The 24,430-nt window shown below is 42.3% G+C and overlaps 1 protein-coding gene across 13 annotated transcripts in view; it reads left to right on the top strand.

The window, feature by feature from the left end:
• TACC2 (transforming acidic coiled-coil containing protein 2) overlaps positions 1-24,430 on the top strand; it is a 157,313-nt gene that overhangs the window by 91,594 nt on the left and 41,289 nt on the right. For 12 of the 13 annotated variants that reach the window (XM_081863628.1, XM_081863629.1, XM_081863623.1 and 9 more), the window contains 2 exons: positions 16,424-16,572; positions 22,933-24,253. In XM_081863628.1, coding sequence (XP_081719754.1) covers positions 16,424-16,572; positions 22,933-24,253 — 1,470 coding nt within the window. Of the gene's footprint in view, positions 1-4,685; positions 4,724-16,423; positions 16,573-22,932; positions 24,254-24,430 lie in introns of those variants that run through there. The other variant, XM_081863626.1, reaches the window with a different exon arrangement.

Here is a 24,430-nt window from a genome sequence, read left to right as displayed (position 1 = left end):
GAGTACATCACTTGCTGGCTGTGGTTGCATTTACTATGTTTATGTGAGAAATTGAATTTGGATAATTTTTTTTGGGGGGGGGAGCAAAACTTGCCACTTTCTGTGGCCAACAGAAGAGGGGGAAAAACACAAATGCAACCTGCTCTTGTGAGTGGTTTATTATTATTATTATTATTATTATTATCATCATCATCATCATCATCATCATCTCCTACTCCAGCACTACTGCATCCCATTCTTCCTGCCCCTTGGGGCAGACACTTCAGAGTTAAGCACTTAATATGCAGAAGGCATCTACATCTCTTGATTTCCTTTAATATGCAGGGTGTTTGTGTGCAATTGATATTGGAATCAGAGGAGACGAAATTTGTCTCTTTCCCTCCCCAGTCCTGATTCCCATAAATTTCCCACTCCCCATTCCTTAGGCACAGCGAAATGGCCCATTTATTTCAGTGGAGTATAAGCACAACCTAAGTCTGGCTTTCCCTCCATTGGAATGTTTGATGGCAGGCTTAGATGGTTGCCTAATAACTACGTGTGGTTACAAATATATCTAAAACTAAGATTGCAGCTTGTTTCTGGAACAGATATGTCAGTGGCAAGAGAGTCTGGGCAAGGTAAATTAAGATAGCAGAGGTGGAACTAGGCATCCCATTCGTTATCCCATGGACAGCTGTCCATCTTAGTTCAGTGCTCTTGCCTGTAATGCTGCAAGTGTTTTGGGTATGGGGAAAAGTAAAGTCAGAGTTGTCAGTAAAAGATGCCTTTCTTAGCTCTTACAAAGGAGTGCAAATTAGTCGGTGTACTTTAGCACTGTATATTTCATTCTGTTGTGAAAGGTTCAAACTTTTTCTCTTTCAAATTCCTCTTGTTTTGGGAACAGGCTGAGAAGCAGAAGGCCTAAGAGGTACATTAGGTTAAAACTCGAAAAAGCAGATCCTGAGAGAGATCTGATTCATTGTTGCAGTTCATTTAACAGAATGCTGCTGTGACTCAAGGGCCCTTGAATATTATTTTTGTAAAGATATGGAGAACGAGTGGTTAAGTATCCTCCTGGTGAGTATTTTCTTGTTCTGGACACTGATGTATATTCTAAATATAGCTTGGTTATTTCCTCCCATCTCTTAAGAGACTTCTGCAGATGTGCTGCATATTTTAGAGAGAGATGGCTTTTCAGTGGTCCATTGTTGCAGCTGTTGTCACGCTGCCATCAAGATGAATGTCTGTTGATGAAATTGTGTCTGCGGCTTTAATGACAAAGACACATCCGGCAACTGAGATAATTAGGAGTCCCATATTGTAGGCTGATCAGTTGTTCTTGTTTCAGGTCTTTAGTCAATGTAATATACAGAAGTTTGACATGGGTTTGTGTGAACCATTTTTATTATTATTTTTAAAAGCTATAAAACTTTAGTTCAGCTAGACTAGACCAAGGAAACCATGGTTGAGGTAGTCCCACTGCTAGGGAACTATCAGATCTTATTAATATAGCTAAATGTGCATTCATAAACACAAACGCCTCTCTGGAGATAGGAGTATGTTACAGTCATATCTCTTGTTGTGTTTGCTTCATGTTGCGGCTTTTCGGGTTGCGAATGCAGCAAACCCGGAAGTGTATAGTTCCATGTTTCACCACACACGCATGCACAGAAGCGTTCTGCGCAGAAGCGCCTCTCTAGTTGTGTACTTTTCGGGGTGCATATGGCACCCCGGGACAGATCGTGTCCGCAACTAGAGGTACCACTGTATATATTAAGACAGCATACCAATAAAACCATCCATGCCACCAGGTGTTTGCTACTATTTCCCCCCACACTGAAGTGATTTAAATATAGGAAACTCGCCAAACTTGGAACAGCCCTATCAAATTGTAATCTGGAATTTTTTTAAGAAATCACATGTATACTGTTGCAGCTTTACAAACACAGGAAATATGAAAAATGCCATGAGGAGATTTGCACGGCAGCTCTGTTGCGTTGCTTATGCTGCAGTGCTCAGAATAATTTCCCAAACAGACTTTTGAAATATGGATCTAAATAGCGCCTGAATTTTTGTCAACAAATAACACCACACAGGAGCAGCAGAAAGTAGTGGTTCACCAAGTGCACATGCCATATTAAAAACAAAGTTAAAAACAAAGTATGGTTCGATGTGAATGAGCTGAAAAGTTATCCCTCTGGTCCTTCATCGCTTTTGCATTGCTGGCAAACAAGCCAGAGTCTGGCTTCTTTTGTTGTCCAGAAATAGACGCATGGTTTATTTCCAAATAAACCACAAGCCATAAGCAAAAACATCCCTCAGTTACTAGTTGTGGTTTGCGTGAAGAAGGAGCCAGGTTTGGATGATACAACAATCCAGAATCTGCCTTTATTCCTGGTGGTGCAAGAGTGTGGAAAGAGCAGGGCAAGAACTTTTCAGCAGCATGCTGGGTGTTCACATTAAACCGTAGTTTATTTTTAAACTAGGGTTTAACGTGACATGTGAATTGGGCCAGGACTATATCATGATTTAGCATTATCTGTGTGAGTCTCAGGCTTGCACACTGCCACTCACCTGTCCTCCTCTGGTGTAGCCACAAGGGAGAGCCAGCACATGAGCCTGAGGTTTGTGCATTTAATGCTGAACTATGGCTTAGTGTTTTGTGCGAATGGCCCACTTATGTGTTGAGTATTTCAGCTCAATGGCTTTTAAACAGGGCTCAGTTTGTTTAATAAGAGCAGTGCAACATGGAATCCAAATAGCATCCTGTCTCTCAAAAGCAAGCATGGCATGAAATCCTAGAAAAACTGAAACGTAGGGTTGTATCTAATTGTGTTCCTCCACCCATGGAAACCTCTTCAATCCAGCGGAGCCTTCTTTGTCTGCAGTTGGGGAAGATTTTTTACCACCCCCTCCCCTGCACCATCCAATCTGTTCTAGAGGCTACAGACTCTGAAACAGCATGGAAGGTGACAAAAAAAGTTGAGATTTCAAAGTCACTCCTTCGCTTCCTGAAGCATTCAGCTGCAATCAAGATGCTTTCTAGAGCTGAGGGGCACAGGCATATTTTAAAAACATACCTACTTTTCAGTTTTCTGCCTTTCCTACTTTAGGTTATTAATGATTTTCCTGACTGTTGAAAAACAATTCTGTTGACTTCTGGTTTGTATATACTCTTTCATCTGTATTAGTAAGTAGCTTACATGATAGGGTGTAACTCACATTGCTATGCGTTAAAGTTGTCATATCCTCATTGCCAATAATAAAAAGCAACAGAAATATGTATATATATTAAAAGTAACCAGTTACTACAACAGTAAACATAAATAAGCAATAGCAGGGTAAAAATATGTCTATTAATTGGTTAAGAGCAGGTAAAAAGTGGCCAGTTAAAAAGAAGAGTTTGGATTTGATATCCCTCTTTTCACTCCCTTTAAGGAGTCTCAAAGTGGCTAACATTCTCCTTTCCCTTCCTCCCCCACCACAAACACTCTGTGAGGTGAGTGGGGCTGAAAGACTTCAAAGAAGTGTGACTGGCCCAAGGTCACCCAGCAGCTGCATGAGGAGGAGTGGAGACGCGAACCCAGTTCACCAGATTACGAGTCTACCGCTCTTAACCACTACACCACACTGGGTCTGGGTATATGGGGCTCAAGGGGCTTCAGCCCCCTCAATATTTTGAAGCAGAGGGGGCCAGCCCCCCAATACTGAGGGGTCCAACATTCCCCACCACTGCCAGGCACCCTTCCAAAAGTCAAAGACACTTCTTTCTTCTGCAGGCTACAATTACAGATACAGGAGCTCTTTCAGAGTTTGGACTTGCAAGCGTACTATTTCTCAAACTGCTGGCTATGGAGAGAAATGCACTGTTGCATTGTAGCAGATGTACTGGGGGGGGGGAGTACTACTAAAAATTGCTTCTGCGGCACATTAACATGGCCTTGAGTTCACCAGTTTAAACCCCCAATATCATTTATAGATGGGAAAGCATCAGTTTAATTGCAGAATTTGATTGTTGTTTTTTTCTGGGTAGCTGTGATATCTCCATGTCTCGCAAGCATATTTATGCTGAAATTATATAGAAAGCCTTCTCTGGAGACCAGCGCCTGTGTTGCTTTGTTGAGCACAAGAAAGCCAGTGCTATTTCTAATATAATTGCATTGCAGTAAAATACGCCTCTCCTTCCTATCTCAGTAAAACTTGATTTATTTGAGGAGAGCCCCCTTTCCCCTCAGAATGGAAAACTGCAAGCCCTGCACATTTTGCTTTCTACTTTAAGCTGTTAAATAGTCACCTGATATGCTACTTACTGCGGGAGCAATGCAGGTGCAAACTGCGGTGGGGGAATTAATGGACAAAAGGGGAAGAGACTTCTTGCCATGCTCCCTGCTTCAGCCTTATCTCAAATAAACAAATTGCTTGGCTGCTTCCAAGGGAAAGATAATTCAATTTTGCAGGCAGTTGTAAAAACAGATAAAAGCTACACCCTTCTGTAGTTACATACTTCCTAAAAGGAACACATTCTGAAATGAATTTAGAGAGGATTTCCTTTTGGTCTCTGTAGAAAACACAGAATCATTATCCAGCAAGTCTCAAAGAACAAGGGATCGGAATGTGGTCTCTCAACCTCCTGACTCCCAGAAACATAATTCACTGTAGCTTTTCCAGATCCAGACAGATACATCTGCCAGAACTACATACTCAACTGAGAAATGGAAGACATGGGTAAAGTGTCATTGGAATGGTGAGGAGTTTGGGGTTTTTTTTATATAAAGCTTGTACAGTGGTGCCTCGCAAGACGAAAAGAATCTGTTCCGCGATTCTCTTCGTCTAGCGGTTTTTTCGTCTTGCGAAGCAAGCCCATTGACGGCTTAGCGGATTAGCGCTATTAGCGGCTTAGCGGCTTTTAGCGGCTTAGCGGATAAACAGATAAGCGGCTTAGCGGCTTAGAAAAAGGGGGGGGGGGAGGAAAAAAAGTCGGAAAAACTCGCAAGACATTTTTGTCTTGCGAAGCAAGCCCATAGGAAATTCGTTTTGCGAAGCACCTCCAAAACGGAAAACCCTTTCGTCTAGCGGGTTTTTCGTCTTGCGAGGCATTCGTCTTGCGGGGCACCACTGTATATGGGGACTAGCAGGGATGCTATAGAAGTGGCCATAAGAACCAAGTTTATGGTCTTGGATGGCAGTGGGGAGGTTACTCCCAAACTACACATAATGTTAAGTGTATGGTTTATTGTGTCTGTCTTCATTCTTTCTTTTGTCTATTATTTTTTAAATTTTGTCCTTTCTTTCTTTCTTTCTTTCTTTCTTTCTTTCTTTCTTTCTTTCTTTCTTTCTTAAGAGCCATGAACAGGATTGTGACTGATGTCTAGGGACATGGGCTTAATCCTTTCCTCCTGTGCCAGTGTGGTGTAGTGGTTAAGAGCAGTGGACTCATAATCTGGTGAACCGGGTTCGATTCCCCGCCCCTCCACATGCAGCTGCTGGGTGACCTTGGGCTAGTCACACTTCTCTGAAGTCTCTCAGCCCCACTCACCACACAGAGTGTTTGTTGTGGGGGAAGAAGAGAAAGGAGAATGTTAGCTGCTTTGAGACTCCTTAGGGTAGTGATAAAGCGGGATATAAAATCCAATTAAAACCACCCCTGCAGCTTCCTCACCATGGGAAATAGCACAATTTTGGGTGGGAGCGAGTGGAGCATTTCTCTTTCCTACACATCATGCTCCAGATCCTGATCATCTCCCTGCTCAGCAGCTGCTTAAAAAAGCAAACAAACAAAACCCCTGAACATGTTTAAATGTGATCACACCTTTAATGCCTCATGTACTTTGGACATTGAAAACTTGATGTTTCCTAGCACAAGAGCCTATCGAAAGAGCAGGAGAGCCAGGATCTGCTTTCCTATGTTCTCTTCCTGGTTGGGAAGACTGCCTATGAAAGCTAAGCATGGGTAGCCTCTGGCAGCAGCTTGCTATGAAACATAGGAGCTTCCCATTTTTAGAACAGATGGGGAACCGAAGAAGATGTTGCTTACGGTTGGCTGATTATTGTGGGATTATTTCCTGTCTAAAAAAAAAGAAAAAAGAGGCGGTGTAAACATTCAATGTGTTCAGTACTGAAGAGTTTCTTGCTACTTACTGAGCTGTGGTTTAAACCACTGTGCCGCTTGGACCTGCCAATTAGAAGGTCGGCGGTTTGAATCCCCACAACGGGGTTTGCTCCTGTTGTTCGGTCCCAGCTCCTGCCAACCTAGCAGTTCGACAGCACGAAGTGCAAGTAGATAAATAGGTACCACTCCAGTGGGAAGGTAAACGGCATTTCCATGCACTGCTCTGGTTTCGGTGTTCCATTGTGCCAGAAGCAGCTTAGTCATGCTGGCCACATGACCCAGAAAAACTGTCTGTGGACAAACGCCGGCTCCCTCGGCCTGTAAAGCGAGATGAGCACCGCAACCCCAGAGTCATTTGCGACTGGACCTAATGTCGGGGTCCCTTTAGCTTTACCGCCCTTTAGCCACCTGGATTGTATGCATTAAGGGTGGTAATGATATGAGGTTTTCTCTGTCCTTTTCCCATTGTGGATTCTAAATTCTATGAATATGACCAAGGGTGTGGTAGGTATTTTGGACTGATTAACTTGTAGTAGAAGGGCAGTTATGTGCTAAATGGAAGCACATGCTTCTTGCATTTCATGGTGCCAGTTTTTAAACCCAGGACTACAGAGATAGGCCTGATTATTATTTTGATCAGACATAGGAAACAACAGAAGGGAAAGAGCCTTTTATTATTTAGCTTTGTTGTGATAAGTCTAATAAATATGTCCTTTTAAAATAAAGCTTCTAAAATGTAATTGGGAAAATCCAAAAGTAGGGGGATAACTGGAGTTAAAAGAATAAGAATAAATACCCCTGGAGACTTTATCGAATGTACTTGGGTGTGCATTTTACCCAGCATGCAGTGTCATAATTCTTTGAAGCTGCTAATAGGATATAAATATCTTCAGCTCAAATAATGCTATATAGCTCTGGAAAGAAAAGAAGCAGGGAAATTATACTAAGGCCTGTTATACCAGAGTGCCTGTATTTCATGGCTAGAGAGAAGCCCGCTGACCAGATTAAACCATAATGAAATTGTTCTCTGATAAGATCAACCACAGCTGCTTTTTAGCAATTAAACTGGTAAGAAAGCAAGCTATAAACAGACTTGCAGCCTGGGTCTAAGAAGAGCTTGCAAGTGTTTCACTGAATGAATTATGTGTCTCGTCAGAGGATGGATCACCTGGTGCCATCTTTGTCATAACAATGTCATTAAAAAAACACACCTCATACTCCTGAAACAAGTTTCACCTTATTACCTGTAAATAGCAGTTTGCTGTGTTCATGGCTTCTGGATGATGCACCCCTAATTCTCTCTTGAATTTGGGGAGTCAGGTGCCTTAAGCATTGCTCAAAGGTCTGCCCTAAAATTTAATTTCTTTTTGAGCAAAACGACTCCGGCAACTCCATTTTTAGGCAGCTTTGACACAATTTGAGAGGTATGTAACAAATACTGTAGGATTCCAATATGCATGAATGCCATGTTTTATTTTGCCAAGGAAATGCATAAATGTACAAAACCCAGCAATGATTTTGCTTGCAATGGAAAGGAATTGCATGAGCATGGATAATATTTGAAAAAACTCCTTAATTTTACCATCAAGCTCAGGCATTTCCTTTGTTACCTTTCTGCTGTTGTTTTTCTTACCACCATTGTCTAGACATTGTGGCTGGCTTTGCAGTTCTGTCTCCCACTCACAGTGTGGGCTCATTGCGACGCTTGATTTAATCATAGGATAGATGATCTTGTCACTGAAAAGCCTTACAATGGTATGATAGCAGGCCATTAATAGTTAATAGTAAAGACAAAAAAAAAAAAAAATGCCCCGAAGGACCTATCGGCCAAATGGATTCCTGTGCCATAATGGTGAAATGAATATATTTCCCCGACTTCTGAAGGAGGGTGGCTGCTAAAAGGTGGGTGTGAGGCAGTTCCAAGCAAGAAGAATGGGAATGAGTTAATCACATGGCTTTAAATGGCACCTGATAAATTACTGATCCATCAGTTTATATAGGTCAGACTTAGGTCAGCTCTTCTGCTCATCATGAGGTGAAAAAGGATGTCACAGGGTAAATATTGCTCTATCAAGGGATACAGCATCACTATTGGGATGGTAAATTTTTATATATTGTTTCTCTCAAATAAATAATTGTGTGCCTGCATCTTTTTAATTGGAGAGCCTAATCCAATAGCATTTAAAAAAGCACAAAAACTCTGAACTTCTGGGCTACAAGAATGGAACTGCATGCAACATTAAATCAGGTGTTGTCACTGTAAATGTCAACTCTGCATTTAATTCTTTCTCCACTATCATATTGTTGCATATATTGCTACCCTTCACCAGCAACATCCAAAGATGAACACAGGCTGAACATTATTTGTAATGGATTCTGGGAACCCATTTTTAATTTATGCATCTTTAGGAGGAATCAAGTTTGAAAGTGACAAATGAGAATAAGACAACAGGATTTATTGCCTTTTGTCCGTTATTTCTCTCTAGAGTTGTAGGAAAGGCCAGCTTTTATAATGGAGCTTGGGTACTGTTGGGAACACTGAAATATTTGCTCTTTCTTGGTGTATGGCTGACAAAGGAATCCAATAAATATAGACTTGGATTGTAGTCTTGTTTTATGATGCAGCTGCTATGGACAATTTGGTGCACGATGGGGACACAAAGTAGATGCAGCAGAAATGAGTAATAGATACCACCCCATAATTAAGACTCATAATTCACTGTCTGCGTGTTTTTCCTTGCAAGGGGTTTTGGATTCCAGAATTCTCCCTGTAGGGAACCGGATGCATATTCACCATGATGGCTAAGATGGGGCCAGGTTGACATTCTGGTTTTCAGATGCCCACAACTTATTTTGGGAAGTCATCAAAGCTATTGAGCTTATGGATTTTCTGAGTCCAACAGAGCTGGGCTGCCACATCTCCCCATAACTGAATTGCTGACTCTTTCAGTTCTGCTCTGATGTGCATTCCTGTTGCTGTGCAGCTGCCCTGGTGGTGTGAGCTGGAGTTACTTACAATTACAGCTGGTCAGATCAGGCAGCCCTTGCATACCTCAGCAGCCCAATGCATGTGATACACAGCTTGAAAAACATGTATATCGTGCTTCACGCATCATGATGGAGTCCTGATTTGAATGTAATCCATTGCTTCTCTGAGAAGATGAGCAGAATACAAATGGCAATAGTAATAATTAGATGGGCAAATTAACAGAAGGTCCCAGATTCATTCCTCAGCATCTCCAGGTAGACCTGGGGAAAGGTCCCTGTCTGCTCCAGTCATTGTAGACAGTACTGAGCTAGATGAACCAATAATCTGATAAAGGACAGCTTCCTTGTGCTCCTGTTCCTGTACGACAAATAGCTCAGTCAGTAGAGCACAAGACTCTTGATCTCAGGGTCATGGGTTTGAACCCCACATTGGGCAAAAGATTTCTGCATTTGCAGGGGGTTGGATTGAATGACCCTTGTGATCCCTTTCAACTCTGTACTTCTATGACGGTCTTAAACTAACTTAAGAACAAAATATTAATATACAGCTGATTACTGGAGTAAAGGAGCTATGTATTTTCATGACACAGACTGGGTTTCAGCATATTATTCTTGTACAGTAAGGTGTCTTCCCCCCCCCCTTTTCCTTTTTTGCCTAAAAGGTGAACAAGGCTTTGACACTAAAGGAATGTGTTTTGTGTCACACTGTAAAAGCCATATGTACACTGCCTGGCTTGATCCTCATAGCCCCAACAGGATACTAAAACGTCTGAATGAATTTCTTTGTCCTCATGCTAATATTCCTGACCCAAATACTTTAAAAGGAAATAAATGTGATTAGAGGGAAAGGGGTTTTCAGCATATAGCTTCACGATAAGGCACAGCAGTGAGAATTCTTAAAACTTTTTTTGTTTTAAGAACCACTTTACTATTACACGTTTTCAATAACATTTTTCTTCAAGGCTCCCCCCCCCCCCAGCATCTACCATCCTGGCTGCTTGTGTCACTGACCTAATTTGTATCGATTTCAGCAACCCCAAGCCCTGTACAATTAGGCCATCTAGTCTGGCCTCCGCATGAACACAGTCTCACACATTTCAAAAGATTAGTGTGCTCAATAGAATAGTGCCAGTCATTACAGTGTGCCACAGACCAAGTGCACAGCAGATGTGTACTGTGCAAGTTATTACTTTTGAATAAGAATGTATCTGTTGCAATTAAAGGATTCAACTAGTTGTACAACAGCGGCGAGGAAAAACCAAGAACCCTCAAACCGAGCAATTGTATCACTCAGCATGGGTGAGATGACCAGGGTTTCATGCAAATTTTCATTCTTAGAAAGGACGAAGTTTAGTTTCTGTGAAAATATCCATCTTTGTGGGGGGGGGGGACTTTAAACACTCTCCCTTGCTAGACAGAATGCCAGTATACTCCATAGTCTCTAAATTTCCGAAAATCAGTGAAAATGCTTGTGATAGGATTGTTCTCAGAGCTAGAGCTGCGCATAAGGAATGTGGCTTGGTTGTTCCACAAGAACAGATATCTGCCAGTACCATTATAAACTGAACTTTCCCTGCTTTCCATTTCCTCATACATATAGGATTCTGGCCCTTAAAGCACTTTCCCAGCAACACAGATTCTCATGGGAAATCATTAAAATATAATATACTTAACATTTGTAAAAGTAAAGGGCGCCAGGATGGTTAAGTCCAGTTGAATTCGACTGTGGGGTGTGGTGCTCATCTCTGCTTTCAGGCCAAGGGAGTCGGCGTTTGTCTGCAGACAGCTTTCCCAGCTCATTTGGCCAGCATGATTTAACTGCTTCTGGCACATGGAACACTGTGACGAGTGCCAGAGCGCACGGAAATGCCATTTACCTTCCTGCCGCAGCAGTACCTATTTATCTGCTTGCACTGATATGCTTTAAAACTGCTAGGTTAGCAGGAACTGGGACAGAGCAACGGGAACTGACCCCGCCATGGGGATTTGAACTGCTTCCCTTATGATCTACAAGCCCACAAGGCGCAGTGGTTTAGACCACAGCGCCATCGCGTCCCTCTAAACATTTCCAAGTGTTCAAATCCTTCACATGTGTTATTTGAGTGTAATCGTTGCAATAACCCTGTAAGGTTAAGTATTTATATCTCCTATATTGCTGATGAGACTGAAAGAGTGAGGCTTGTCTGAGGTGGCCTAGTGAATAAATGGTGGAGGCAAAATCTGAACATGGGACTTCTTGATTCATAGCTCAGTCTCTTATCCTCTACTAGACTACTGTACTTCACATAACCTACATAGATCTTATCCCCTCCCCCTGCCCAATTGTTTCCAGGGAGGGGTAGGGAATGAGCCTGGGTTTAATTTTCAGTAGTTCAGAATGTGAACTCCTAGTTGAGTGTTAATCTATTTCCATGTGGGGGGAAATGTAAATGGGGTTATAGCATGGGAAAGCATACAAATCTGAGGGCTGCTCCTGATCTCTCTCTGGAGAAAATCTAGGATGAAAGAGTAATAACTTTCTGAGGTGATCCAATTTTTCAGTTCTTAACAGATGATATAGGGTTATTGCAAAAAGGAAGCTGCAGAGAGCAAGCGAAACAGGAGTGCTTGCCATACAGAAGTTAAGTTTGGCAGAGTCAAATAGTCAGCCTTTTTTTAAAAAAGAGCTAACACTGTGTGTGTGTGTTCACAGCTTTTATTCATACTTGGGAGCTCTCAAAGGTGTTCTGAAATGTTAAAATCCTCTGTGTCTCTGCTGCTGTTCTGTGCATCAGCTTTTAATGTTAAACCATTCAGTTTCCAGACACTCAGGTTATAATAGTGCCATGGGTTCTTGATCTTCAAAGCAATGAACAAACAAGACGGTTGGATAGGATTTTAAAAGCTGAAAAGCACCCTGGTCACTGTTAATCCAGCTTTCCCATATTTGTCAGGAATGTTTCCTCATAGTTTTCAGACCAAGGATCATGGACGACTTCTTCATATACTTAATTCTTAGGGCACAATCTAGAAGAGACTGATACAAGACGTTTGCTTGAAAATTCACCCAACATAAATAAATTTATGCTGGTCAACATGTCTGCTGTGCAGACAATTGTGAAATCTGTTACCTGACCTGGTCATGCGTGCCTCTACCAAAGACTTCCATATCTGGGCAGGATTACCTTGCCCTGAAACAGCAGGTCCTCTACCTGAAGGTTCGGCTAGACCCTGCTCTGTCTCTTGAGGTCCTTTGTAGCTTCTGAGGCACACAGCACCTTAGCAGCTATAACTGGTCCACCAGCTGCAACTGCTTCTGCACGGAGATAGTTTAGCCATGATTATCCATGAGCTAATACTATGTAGCCACCTCAAGTGCTTTTGACTGGCTGTAATGTGTCACTGATCTGTAATAACACTTTTTGCTTGAGTAGATGGAAGGCAGTGTGAGTAGGCTCAGATTTTTGTGTGCTTGGAATGTAACCTACTGTACAAAGGTGAGAGTTGCATCCATTGTGCCACCCACCTTGCTTCTGGCCCCACCCACCCATGTGGTCCCAAGGTTGCCCACAAGTGAATGTGTCCCTTAGGTGCCAGTGCTTAGCTTGTAAAGGTCCTAAACAACTGCAGACCTATAAAGAAGCACCTTCTCCCATAACCAGCCAATGCCCTTGTCCAGGTTCCTCCAGCATTGTCCTCTAGGGAAAAGGTTTGTCAGCTGTAGCCTCCTAGCTGTGGAATTTCATCTCAAAAGGAGGCACACCTGGGGGCTAACACCACTCTTTTGGACTCCAGGGAAAATATTTTTTATTCACTCAGACATTTCAAGTTCTACTTCTGTTCTTTTATCTGCTATAAATTTTATTTGTGATATTCCTCCATCCCCTGCCAGCGCAACCATACCTTTTTGTAAACCATTCTGCACACCATTTTGATGAATGGCATAAGCATATTTTAAAATACATAAATGCATTAAAGTGCTGCTGCTAGGAAGAAGTTGGACCATTTGTCATACCATGTGTCTGTATAAATACACAATGTATTAGATAGCTAGATAGTATTTTTGGAACAGAATTGTATTTTATAGTTGATTTTAAGTAAACTAAATGAAAATCTAAATGGTGACCTTCCACATTACCCACCAACTGAATTTTAGTCTTGTGCCTGTTTGATTTCTGGTGGAGAGCTGTGCGCCATTGGACAGTGTTGACATCTGAGGCAACATTTTCACCTTGCCTCTTCATAGAGCTGCTGCTGAGTTCATGCTGTCACTGCTCTTGGAGAGGGAGGGAATGGCCCAAGCTTTCAGGAGCCAAAAGAGTCATGAATAAGTAATGCATCTCAGGCATGTTAGTTGGATTTTGTGGCGTGTCCTCAGTACAAGTAAGAGCACAATGACTGGACAGTTCAGACATGTTGCAGCCTCTTAAAAACAAATTCTAGACAAAGTTGTTTGGTGAAATAAAGGGTGACATAAATGTGCCATTTTTGAGCCACACATCACTGGCAAGTGTTTGAAACAGGATATTGAGCTGGTCAGCCTATGTATGCTGGAGACTCATATTTGAAGCATCCCTAATGAAAACTGCATTTTTTTTAAAAAAAAACTATTTTTATTGGCTACAGCAATGTAGGGTTTTCCCCCCTGTTCCAGCAGAAATGTTTTCTTTTTCCTGATTTAGTGGAGGGCAGCGAGGTGAATCCCAATCATGCTAGAGTCAACATGGTTTTCACCCGTGATATTTCAAGAGATTGAAATGCCCCCACAGGAGTTCTTTGCCAAGACCTGTGGATTTTATTTTTCTTTTACAGAAGTCCTTTGTTACACTGATTCACAGCCTTAATGCATTGGGAAGTGGGGCGGGGGATGGGCATAGGTCAGAAGCAATAATAACAATAAAAAAGGTAACTGATGCCTTTGCACGCTTCATAGACGTAGATTGAACCTGCAGACAAAGGCGTGTTTGGGGAAGCAATAATAGTCTGCTAGAGTGTTTCTGTCAAAAGCATTTGTTCATGTTGGTGTCCCCGTCCCTGGCTAGAGATAACTTTATTTGCAACAAGCTTGGCAGAAAAATAATAACCGGGGAACAGTATTTAGTAGAAATCATTTGGCTGCCTCCAGGTGTAGTAATAGGCAAATAAGTTCCAGAGAGAAAGGTATGTTCTAAGCAGCTGCATGCTGTTTCCCCTTGTAGTCAGGAAGACTAAAACCTCATTGGCATTCTGCAGAGATAACAGAAGCGAATCCGGTCCATCAAACCACTTGAGCTGTCAGGAGCAACACTGGGGGCTTTTCACCCGCAGCCCACACAGGCTTTATTGTATGGAGAAAGCGCTTTAAGTGAATGTAATAGGAATGCAAATCCAGCAGTTGCACTTCGTTGCTTTAAGGGAAACCCTCTCTTGTAAATCTAGCAATTTGCTGCTTTGCAAGGATCTGTGCGTTTTCCTTTTGAGTCTGGCGAAGTCAGGGAAGACCTTCCTCTTCTCTACTGTGCATCTATCTGGACGGCTTCTAGACTGCTTCCTCAGGAGGAAATGGCTTTCACCTCATGGCAAATTTTGTCCCCCATGCAGTGGACGCGTTGGATGTGGACAGCTGTGAGAAGCAGCGGAGACTACAGTCTCCAAGCCATGCAGCGAATCGCTGGAAATAGGCAAGTCAGCCCTAGTCCTGTCTTTCAGGAAACTGTCACACCATTAAATTCATTTTATCAAAGGCCAGAAGGAAAAGCTGCCATTTGACTAGCTGAAATGCTTGCCTAAGCAGTTTTCAAGGCAATAGTGTACTACATTGTTTGACTGGATTTTTAAAAAAATATCCATATATATATATATATAATCTCCATTTATATATATTTGTATTTCAGTGTTCCCCATCCCATTCCAGTTCATTAAAGGAAACAAGATCCATTCAGCTTTAATTCTAGAAAGACTACATCCTCGATCGATTGTCTGCTTATTTAAATTTTGTTACGCAGCAGAGACTCAGTTGAGACTTGTATTTCACCATTCCCATTAATCCATCACATCTTTATTATATCAATGTTTCTGTTCTGCCTTGCATATGATAACGTAGGCTCCACTTTGCATCCTCATGTTTCACTTGTTTGCTGTCATCCTATTCCTTCTGGATTATTGTTACTAATTATTATTATTATTGTTAGGCTGCCTACCTCCGGTACACTCAAAGTACATTTTTCCTCCAAAGAATCCTGGGAACTGTAGTTTGTTAGGGTTTCTGGGAGTTGTAGTTCTTTGTGGGGTAAACAACAATTCCCAGGGTTCTTTTTTGGGGGGGGGGTGCTTTAAACATATGGTGTGTATACAGTCTAAGTTTGGGACAATGTGTTTGGTGGAAGTGTGATCTGGATAAACTGTATAGCAAGGTACATAGGTTAAAAATAAGACCTTGAATGATTGAATTCTGAAGGGAGATGGGGTATCATTTCAGATAGTGAAATGGGCACAGAGGTTTTGGCAGGAGGAGGGTTGGTGGAGGGGAAGCAAGATTCAGGAAGATCCATCAATCTGCATTTGAAAATATTTTAAGTTTCATTATAGAAGAGCTGCATGCATTAATAGCATTTGTTGTGATTCTAACTACAGTATCACCAGTGCAATCAGGCACCTCTCTCCCAGTTTAAGGAAAGGAATTTGTTTAATTTGCCTGAATAGCTGTTGATAGTACACAACTTGCGAGTGAGCTGGAAATACAGATAGCATTTGTGGTATGAAGTAAGGAGGCTAGTGTGAAAAATGGGAATTCCCCATCTCCCTAAATGGTGCCTCCCCACCCCATCTGAAAGGCTAGGCAGCACCCAATGTTACTCAAAGCCTGTGTTCTCTTGTTTTGTAGGAACTCACACTCTGCTGCATATCAAGGTAGATTGAACCGGGATTTAAAAGAGCTTTATGCAACTCTCTTAAGGGTATTTCCTTATTAGGTTTGCTTGCGCTTGTGCCAAGGAAAATTCCAACATCTCATTGAAAGGTCCCATTGGCATTGTTTTAGTTTGCCTGGGCTGAAGCCTCCTTTATGTTGAAAAGGCAGGCTTTTCCAGGCAGTATTTTCTTTATCCTGTGTGCATGTTTGCTTTTGTGACGCCATGACATCTTTCATGTCAGTATTTCTTCAGGGTGAACCTGGAAACATGATATTCTGTTCCAGAAATCATGCTGCAAAAGGAAGCTCAATATCTCTGAGAAATGCAGAGGTATTCTGGCCTCAAATAGAGCTCTCTGCGTTTTCCAAGTATCATTTGTTGTGTTCTGTTTTGTGCAGGTGATTTTGAAGAAGTAGCCTGTATGTCCCTTTTTCCCTCTTTTCTTTTTTTACACCTGTATTTGTTTGTTTGTGTCCAGGAGTTCAGACTCTGAAGAAGCCTTTGAGACACCAGAATCTACAACTCCCGTGAAGGCTGCACCCGTGCTACCACAACCACCGCCAGAAGTTGCAGTGTTTGACATAGAGGAACAGGAAGTAAGACCTCAGCTTCCATCTGAGGACACAGGTAACAATTATATAGTGCATGGGATGGGCTTCTCAGAGTATTTTGGTCACCAGGGCATAGCTCCCTTTGCTTCCTGCAAATGATGATGTCATTTAGTGGTTTTTTTGAGATGAAGCTGCACGTTTTAAGTTTGGAGACAGTCTCTAAGGAAAGGATCAGAGCTGTAAAATTTCTTGGGAGCTCTGAAGGAGCTGGGTAGCACCCCCCCAAAAAAAATCCAATAGTGGAGGAGGATCTGTTGGAGTGTTAATGGTATAAACCTCCATGTTTTGCTCAGCCTGTATATATGTATATATGTTTAAATAAACCATATATCACAAAATTGACACAAACCTTCTGTGAACCCCTTCTAAAAGAAACTGAAACCTGAGTTCATGCTGCACCCCTGAGGGTAACACTATGAAGCCAGCTGCTGGTTTTTCTGTTGAACTGGAGTTCTCCTCCCATCCCTTTTGTGCCACAGTGACTATATGGTCTCTAAGCTATTATACTATTTTAATCCACCATAGGACCCCACTCACTACTCACTACTTGGCTTGTTCAGTAGATATACAGAATAGAGGCTAAGGAGTCAGTCCCTGCATATTTTCTTGCAGCACAGCGTCTGCAAACCACACTACTAGTATTTTGTGTGTTGTACAAGCTTATATCAACTTGCGAAGTCTCAGGACAGTAATTTTGGTATCTCCTACTTAGAACGACCAAGCTGTGGCTGTAAAGATAAGGCACCAGAAATTGTGGGGCCCCTGTTGAGCTCTTTATTCCAGCAGCAAACCTCTGATATCAGTAGAAGCCACTCAAGAAGGTAGCGCTGAATGTCTGTGCACATCTCAGTTTCTTGGGATATGGGAGAAGGCTAATGGTCCTAGTCAGATATCCTTAGTTTTCCCCATAAAGCTCAAGGAAGTCAGGATAAACTAGTCAAAGCAGGCAGCTGTACATGATTTGGTCACATCTCCTTGATGCGTGTGCACAGGCTTTTTTAAGGGTCAGCATCATTTGTTCACATTTTATATGATTACTACAAGAAAGACATGCAGCGGTGGCATGCAAACATACTAAGTGTGAAGAGGCCTTTTACTATTGGGATTTTCCAGCAGGATGTACATACCACCCCCTGCTTTTCATTTGTCTTTTCCCTGTTTCACGTAGCTTTGTATTTATTGTTATCTGAACAAAAAAGAAGTCAATTTCCCCCATTTGCCAGAGAAATGTAAATGAGGAAGGAAGATCACATATGCTAAATAGGATTTGGAGTGCAGTCTTTAATTACAGAACTAGACTGTAATTCATTCTAAACTCCCTGATTCTTCACATCCTTTTTTGCTTCCCCTCTGTCTCTTTTTCTTCAGTCCCCCTCTCCTCTCATTCCACCTACCCACCCTTAGGGGAAGGTGCCTCTGCCTGTAGTTACTATAATGCACTGTGCTATATTCATAGTTGTATACTTTGAAAATTCCCCTGAGATAAAGGAAGTAGCCTGGACTTGCTCTACAAAGCACAATGTTTTCATGTTGCAGTTATGCTTTATAACACTCCTATTTTTTACCTTTACCTGTGGTCCTTTTGGAGGATCTCCTATTACTGGTTAAATAGGTTAAATAGCGCAGACAGTACAGCATAAGACTCTTAATCTCAGGCATGCCCACTTGGAGTCACACGTTGAAGGCAGCTCTGTTGCAAAGCTCTTGATGCAAAAAGGCACCACAAAAGTTAGCATGAAAGTGAGAAATATAAATTGTACTTTCAGCATTTGACGAACTCATGTTTTTGCCTTGGTGACCATCTCAGTTCCCAAAGTCTAGTATGGTCTTTGCCAGACTCTATGTGTAAGATGTATATGTTCCTTAATGCAACAGCAAAACTCCAGCCTCTGCAATTAAATGTCATGAGCAGCAAAATGCCTTTGTTGAGTCTGCTTTGAAGTTAAAGGGCAACATTCCTTTCATTTCTGACTCAGTTCTGGTGTCAAAAGGCTAGGGTGTAAAGAAGCTTTCTATAGCCACAAAGCTGCATTGTTTGATCATTTGAGTCTCCCTGCAATAGCCCTTCTGCCAGATTTTCCTCTCTACATTAATACATGTCACAGGGTTCTTACGGTGGTGTCATAATGCTATAGTTAACAAAAGCCCACATTTTCTAAGCCTTGCATGCACTCCTAAAGCTGTAGTTACGTACACCGTGAATGACTCTGTAATAGGCTAGTAGATGACATAGAATTGGGCGATTTGTATCTTCTTTTTTTAGTAATAATTTGAGTAACCTGTTGCGAGTGTGGGGGAATGGTTTGAGAAGGCACATTTTTGCCTGTTTCATCTGGCAGGAATGGGGAGCCACTCAGCTGGTTTGGGCCAAATTTGGTGCTCTCTAAGCTGGTTGTCAGGCAGTTGGAAAGCACTGAGCAAGGGACTTGGACAGGTAGGGCAGCACAGCTTACCTGTCAACCATTTGATGTCATAAGGTCATTGGGTGATCGTCTGGAGGATAGTTTCCACCCATTGTCAAAGTTGGCTCACAGAGGAGTGAAAAGGACCTGGCTTGCCATGCCAAAATTGTCACTCACTCTTGCATTAGGTTAATCCATAGTTTAACAAAAAGTATGATTTAATGCATATACACGCTTCGCTCTTCTCACGCTGCTGACTGTGTAAGGGAGGAAACAAGCCACAGTCTGGCTTGCCCTGTGGAAGCCCAGGATCAGGGTTTGTTTCCTCCAAACCAACCATGAGTGGTAAGCCAAGGACAAAGCTTATGTTAAACTATGGCTTAATCACAGAATCATAGAATTGTAGCATTGGAAGGGGCCCTGAGAATCATCTAGTCCAATGCAGAAATATGCAGCTGTCCCATACAGGGATCAAAATTGCAACCTTGGCTTTTTCAGCACCACACTCTAACCAACTGAGCTATCCAGGCTGATAAGTTGCTGTCCAGAAATACCATTACATATTAATTCACTCATTATCCTCAGTAAAGGTTCCTCCTAACATTTCTGGCCATGAGAAGATAAGTTATAAATGTATGAGCCACAACGGATGGATTTCAGAAAGGGAGCGAGGCTAAAAAGACATTTAGTGATTCAGGACTTGGGGCTTGCACCCCTGCGTCAGCTGACTAAATAATGCAGAAATAAAGAAAACACCCACCCAGGGATGTTAAAGAATTGAAGTGTTAAATTGCTTATGTTCTAACAAAAATATGTAGCTTAAAACTGGTCTTCATTTCGGGGTAGCCAACACTGATTTTTTAAAGGGGATCCAGGAAAGTACAGTTCAGTTAGCCTAACATCCTTTATTGGTAAACTGGTGAAGAGCATTATTAAAGGTTCTTTGATCAAGTATCAAAGAACAAGTCTTGCTGAAGAAAAGCATCAAGGCTTCTACAAGGGGAAGTCCTGCCTTAAAAAGTTCTTTTGAGTGCATCAGCAAACATGTGGAAAGAAGTAGTTGCCCAGAAGGTGGGTCTTTGCTACTGTCCACCTTCCCACTCGCCCAGACTGTAGTGGGGCAGGGGGCCAGCAAAGGGAGAGGAGCACCAGGAAGGCACTGGGCACAAGTGTTCATTGCTATAACTTGGTCTTCTCCTGCCCTTGCTGCCTCCCCACCCTATTCCAATCCTAGAAAGCAGCAGCACTGTAGCAGCTGGGAGGTTGGCACAGGTGTCGTGACTGCTGATACCATTTAATATTTGTTTAGCCCACTCCATATCCAGAGCACTATTTAAGTCAATGTACAGTGGTGCCTCGCAAGACGAAATTAATCTGTTCCGTGAGGCTCTTCGTATAGCGGTTTTTTCGTCTTGCGAAGCAAGCCCATTGACAGCTTAGCGGATTAGTGCTATTAGCGGTTTAGTGGCTTTTAGCGGATCAGCTGATAAGCGGCTTATCAGCGGATCAGCTGATAAGCGGCTTAGCGGCTTAGGAAAAGGGGGGGAAGGGGAAAAAACCCGCAGGAACTCGCAAGACATTTCGTCTTGCGAAGCAAGCCCATAGGGAAATTCGTTTTGCGAAGCGCCTCCAAAACGGAAAACCCTTTCGTCTAGTGGGTTTTCCGTCTTGCGAGGCGTTCGTCTTGCGGGGCACCACTGTACCTGATTTAAATAATTCAAATTGTGTTGCTTTACTAATAACACAATTCTATGCATATCTCCTTAGAAATAAATCCTATTTAATTCAGTAAATGTACTCCCAGATAGATAGCTACATAGGATAGTAGCCCAAGGCCTCACTGTTTGAGTAGGTTCTATTGAACACAGAAGGAATTACTTCTGAGTAAGTGTGTCTAGGATCATGCTACATGATTACAATCCCATGCATGCTTACTTGGGGCCAAGGTCTGTAGCCTTACTGTGGGTATGCTAAAAATTGAGCTGCATTGCATTGTGTACATTTAAATTAAAGCAGAGCAGCTACACAGATCTGTTAGGGTCTCCTTAACAGGAGCTGGATCAGTGTCCAAAAATGAGCTCATTGTGTGAAAAATGAACAGCAGTTCAGCTGGCAAGAGTAACTCTAATTAAAAAGCACACAACAAGAGCAGAGCCAAACACAACCCTCAGAGTGGGAAAATCACCCTTGCATCAAGCCGCACCAACCCTATTAACGATTCATTTGATGGGAAACTTGGATTATTTTTGTGTGCAGAATAATGTGAACTTACAACAACTGCTTCTGTATTTTGGAATGTACAAATGTGTGTTGCACACACACAAAAATGCATATGTCATGCGCTTCATGTGTAGTTTGGCACATTTTTCTGAGTGCACAGTTTGGCATCTTTCTGAGCAAAATTCCAGCGTTCCTGTCCCTCTCACATATGCTATCATGTGTACAGCAGTTCCACATTGTCTGGACCGATAACTATGACTTGTGCCCTTCCATCAGTTTCAGCCCTGTGAAATCTTCTTTGTGTTTATCTTCCTGCTAAATTCTCTGTTTATGATCTTAGTATATACGCACAATCCAGGAGTAAAATGCAAGACTTAAGGCTTGTTTTTCCCTAACCATCCCGTGGAAATGATTTAAAACATTCTTTTTAAAAAATAAATGAGGATCTAGCCTCTCAGAGGGAGGCCTAGGCTTCCTTCCTGACATTCTGTTGGCCTTTAGTTCTTATGAACATGATGTATAAAGTATGCAAAAGCTGCTCAATATGACTCTGAACCTGATAATTCCTAAAATATATACACTGATTCCACATAGGTCTCATCTATCCCATAATTCAGCTTTGTGGTTCTTAAATATACTTCACACAGTGGGGAAGGAATGAGATACTCTACTAATCTAATCACTAGTTTTTTCTTGTTTTTTCTTTGATGATCACACTTTTGGAAATAATTTTGAAGGGGGAAGACTTAATTAAGTAACAAGTCTGGGCAAGAAAATGACTAGTGTTTAATACTCATCTTTCATATTATAATAATGGCTGTTTTGTCAAATAATGTTTTTAACGATTGAGCAGGTTTTCAAAAGGGGGGGCAGGATGGGTGTGTTTCCAAATCTTTCATATAAAATGGCCCCAATTTGAATCAGGCCCCAATTCAAGCTTGTCTTGGCTCAAATGGAGGCTTCCACCATTTGTAGCCTAACTTTCAGAAAAGCAGTGTTTAAGATATTGTTTAAGAAACATGTGTTAAGCTGCCAATAATTGTGAATGAATAAAAGTGGCAGCAAACCATTTTAGCAGACAGGCAGTTGCATGCATTTTACTTAATTTATTTAGTACATTTTTATGCCACCTCTCATCCATCATGGAACTCTAAAGTGGCATTGAACCCTTAGCTTAGGTCTTGCCCTAGACCTGCTGAGCTTTAGCAAGACTGCTGCTGTTTCATCTGCCCACAAACTGTGCCCTGGCTAAAACTTCCATCTGTCCTTTTCTCTTCTTTCAGTTGAATTTAGACCCTATGATTAACCCTCAAATTTATCTAAGTTTTGTCATCTTTTCCATGTAAATAAATGAAACCGAAAGTTTAATCTGCAGCTATATTCACATAACCACAATTGCTTACTGGAATATTGAAATAAGTTGTTAATACTCTTCTGGCTTTGCTCTGCATGGGGTCCAATGGGCTTCCTTGGACCCCATGCAGAGTAAAATAATTGCCAGAGTGTTGAAGGGAAAACTTGGGCATCTTATCCACTGGGTGTTCAAATGCTGACAGCTAGTAATCACCATTAGAAATTTGTTCTTTATGCCCTATTTTCTGCTTGGTGGTAGAATGGAAGTAGAAATGTAATTGTTTCTGCCCATGGAGGTGTGGCTACAATATATGATTGTGTAGAGATAATAGTGTACCTACCCAATAGCTATTTGAAGTTAGACCTTCCTGACGGATCACTTTCTCCTTCCCCCCCCCTAGGGTTTTGTTCGGATACAGTCTCAGTAGCTGATGTTTCACATAGCGAATCGGTCGAAGAAAGTCCATTCCATCCTCCTCCCCACTCATTTTCTACTGTTTTTGATGAGGACAAGCCCATCGCTAGTAGCGGAACTTACAACTTAGACTTTGATAGTATCGAAGTTGCAGATTCTTTGCAAACTGCTGACTCCAGCTCTCTGGACACAAGAAGCTGTGACACCAAGTCACATGTTCGAAGAAAATCCACAGACTCCGTTCCAATTTCCAGGTCGACTTTGTCTCGGTCCCTTAGCTTGCAAGCTGGTGATTTTGATGGATCATCTTTTCTTGGCAATAGCGAGGCAGCAGGTTCAGCAACAGATACGTTTTGTACCGGTTCAAGCAGTGCTTCCAGTACTCTTAAGCGCACAAAGAAGCCTAGGCCAGCTTCCTTAAAGAAAAAACCGTTGGCCAAAAAACCTCCAGATGTCCCACCGGTGAAAGAGCCAGAATCATCTGACATCAACCAAGATTCCGTTGCCTCAAGTGAAGAAAAAGTGTCTGAGGAGAGGTTGGGGCCAACAGAACTTGAGTGCCCAGAGCCTGTCCAAACTGCTGCCGAAAAAGAGGAGCCCTCTGAGGCCCAGGCAGCAGCTTGTCCGTTTGACCCAACTAACATTGATGAGATTAGCACATTTGGTGCTGGAGACAGCAAAATACAGGACTCTCCTCCTGCTAGCAAGAAACCTCCACCTCTTACGACGGCACTGGAAGCTGTGGAGGTGACCCCATCAGACACTGGGGGACAGGAAGATCCTCCAGTGAAAGGCTTATCTGTGAGGCTGGAATTCGATTATTCTGAGGAAAAAGGCAGCGGCGAAGAGCAACACGAAGGCTCGCCTCTGCCCAAAAAAGTGGGCAAAAAGCCTGGTGCCAAAATGCCACTGCGGAGGCCAAAGACTAAAAAGGCTGGGGAGAAACTTGACAATGCCCCCACCACCCCAACCAAGGCCCCTGTGGATCCAAATGAGATTCCTGTTCCCAAAGGCTCTTATACTTTTGATATCGACAAATGGGATGATCCCAACTTCAACCCGTTTTCTTCCACTTGCAAAATGCAAGACTCTCCTAAATTGCCTCAGCAAACAACAGCGGCGTACAGTTTCAATCCAGATGTGTGTGAGGACTCTGTTGACCCTTTCAAGCCTTCCTTGAAGGTAGCTAGCTCTCCCACAAAGTCTCCAGCCTCCTTTGAGATACCAGCTAATGCCAGCGAGATCAATGGAATGGAAGGGGACAGCCTAAATAAACCAGCAAAAAAGAAGAAGACCCCACTCAAGACGTAAGTCAGAATGTAGAAAAATTCATATGCCGTATAAGATTCCCCCCCCCCTCGCCAAAATGATAGTGCTTCTACACTTTCTTATACAGTCGTTCCTTGGATCCCAAACGCCTTGGCTCCTGAACGGTCAAAACGCGGAAGTGTGTGTTCTGGTTTTTGAACGTTCTTTTGGAAGCC

The sequence above is a fragment of the Podarcis erhardii genome (genome assembly GCF_964252035.2).
Source record: "Podarcis erhardii genome assembly, chromosome: 5".
NCBI classification, from domain to species: domain Eukaryota; kingdom Metazoa; phylum Chordata; class Lepidosauria; order Squamata; family Lacertidae; genus Podarcis; species Podarcis erhardii.
The sequence above is the reverse complement of the archived record's forward strand: the minus strand, read 5'-3'. Positions and strand labels throughout refer to the sequence as shown.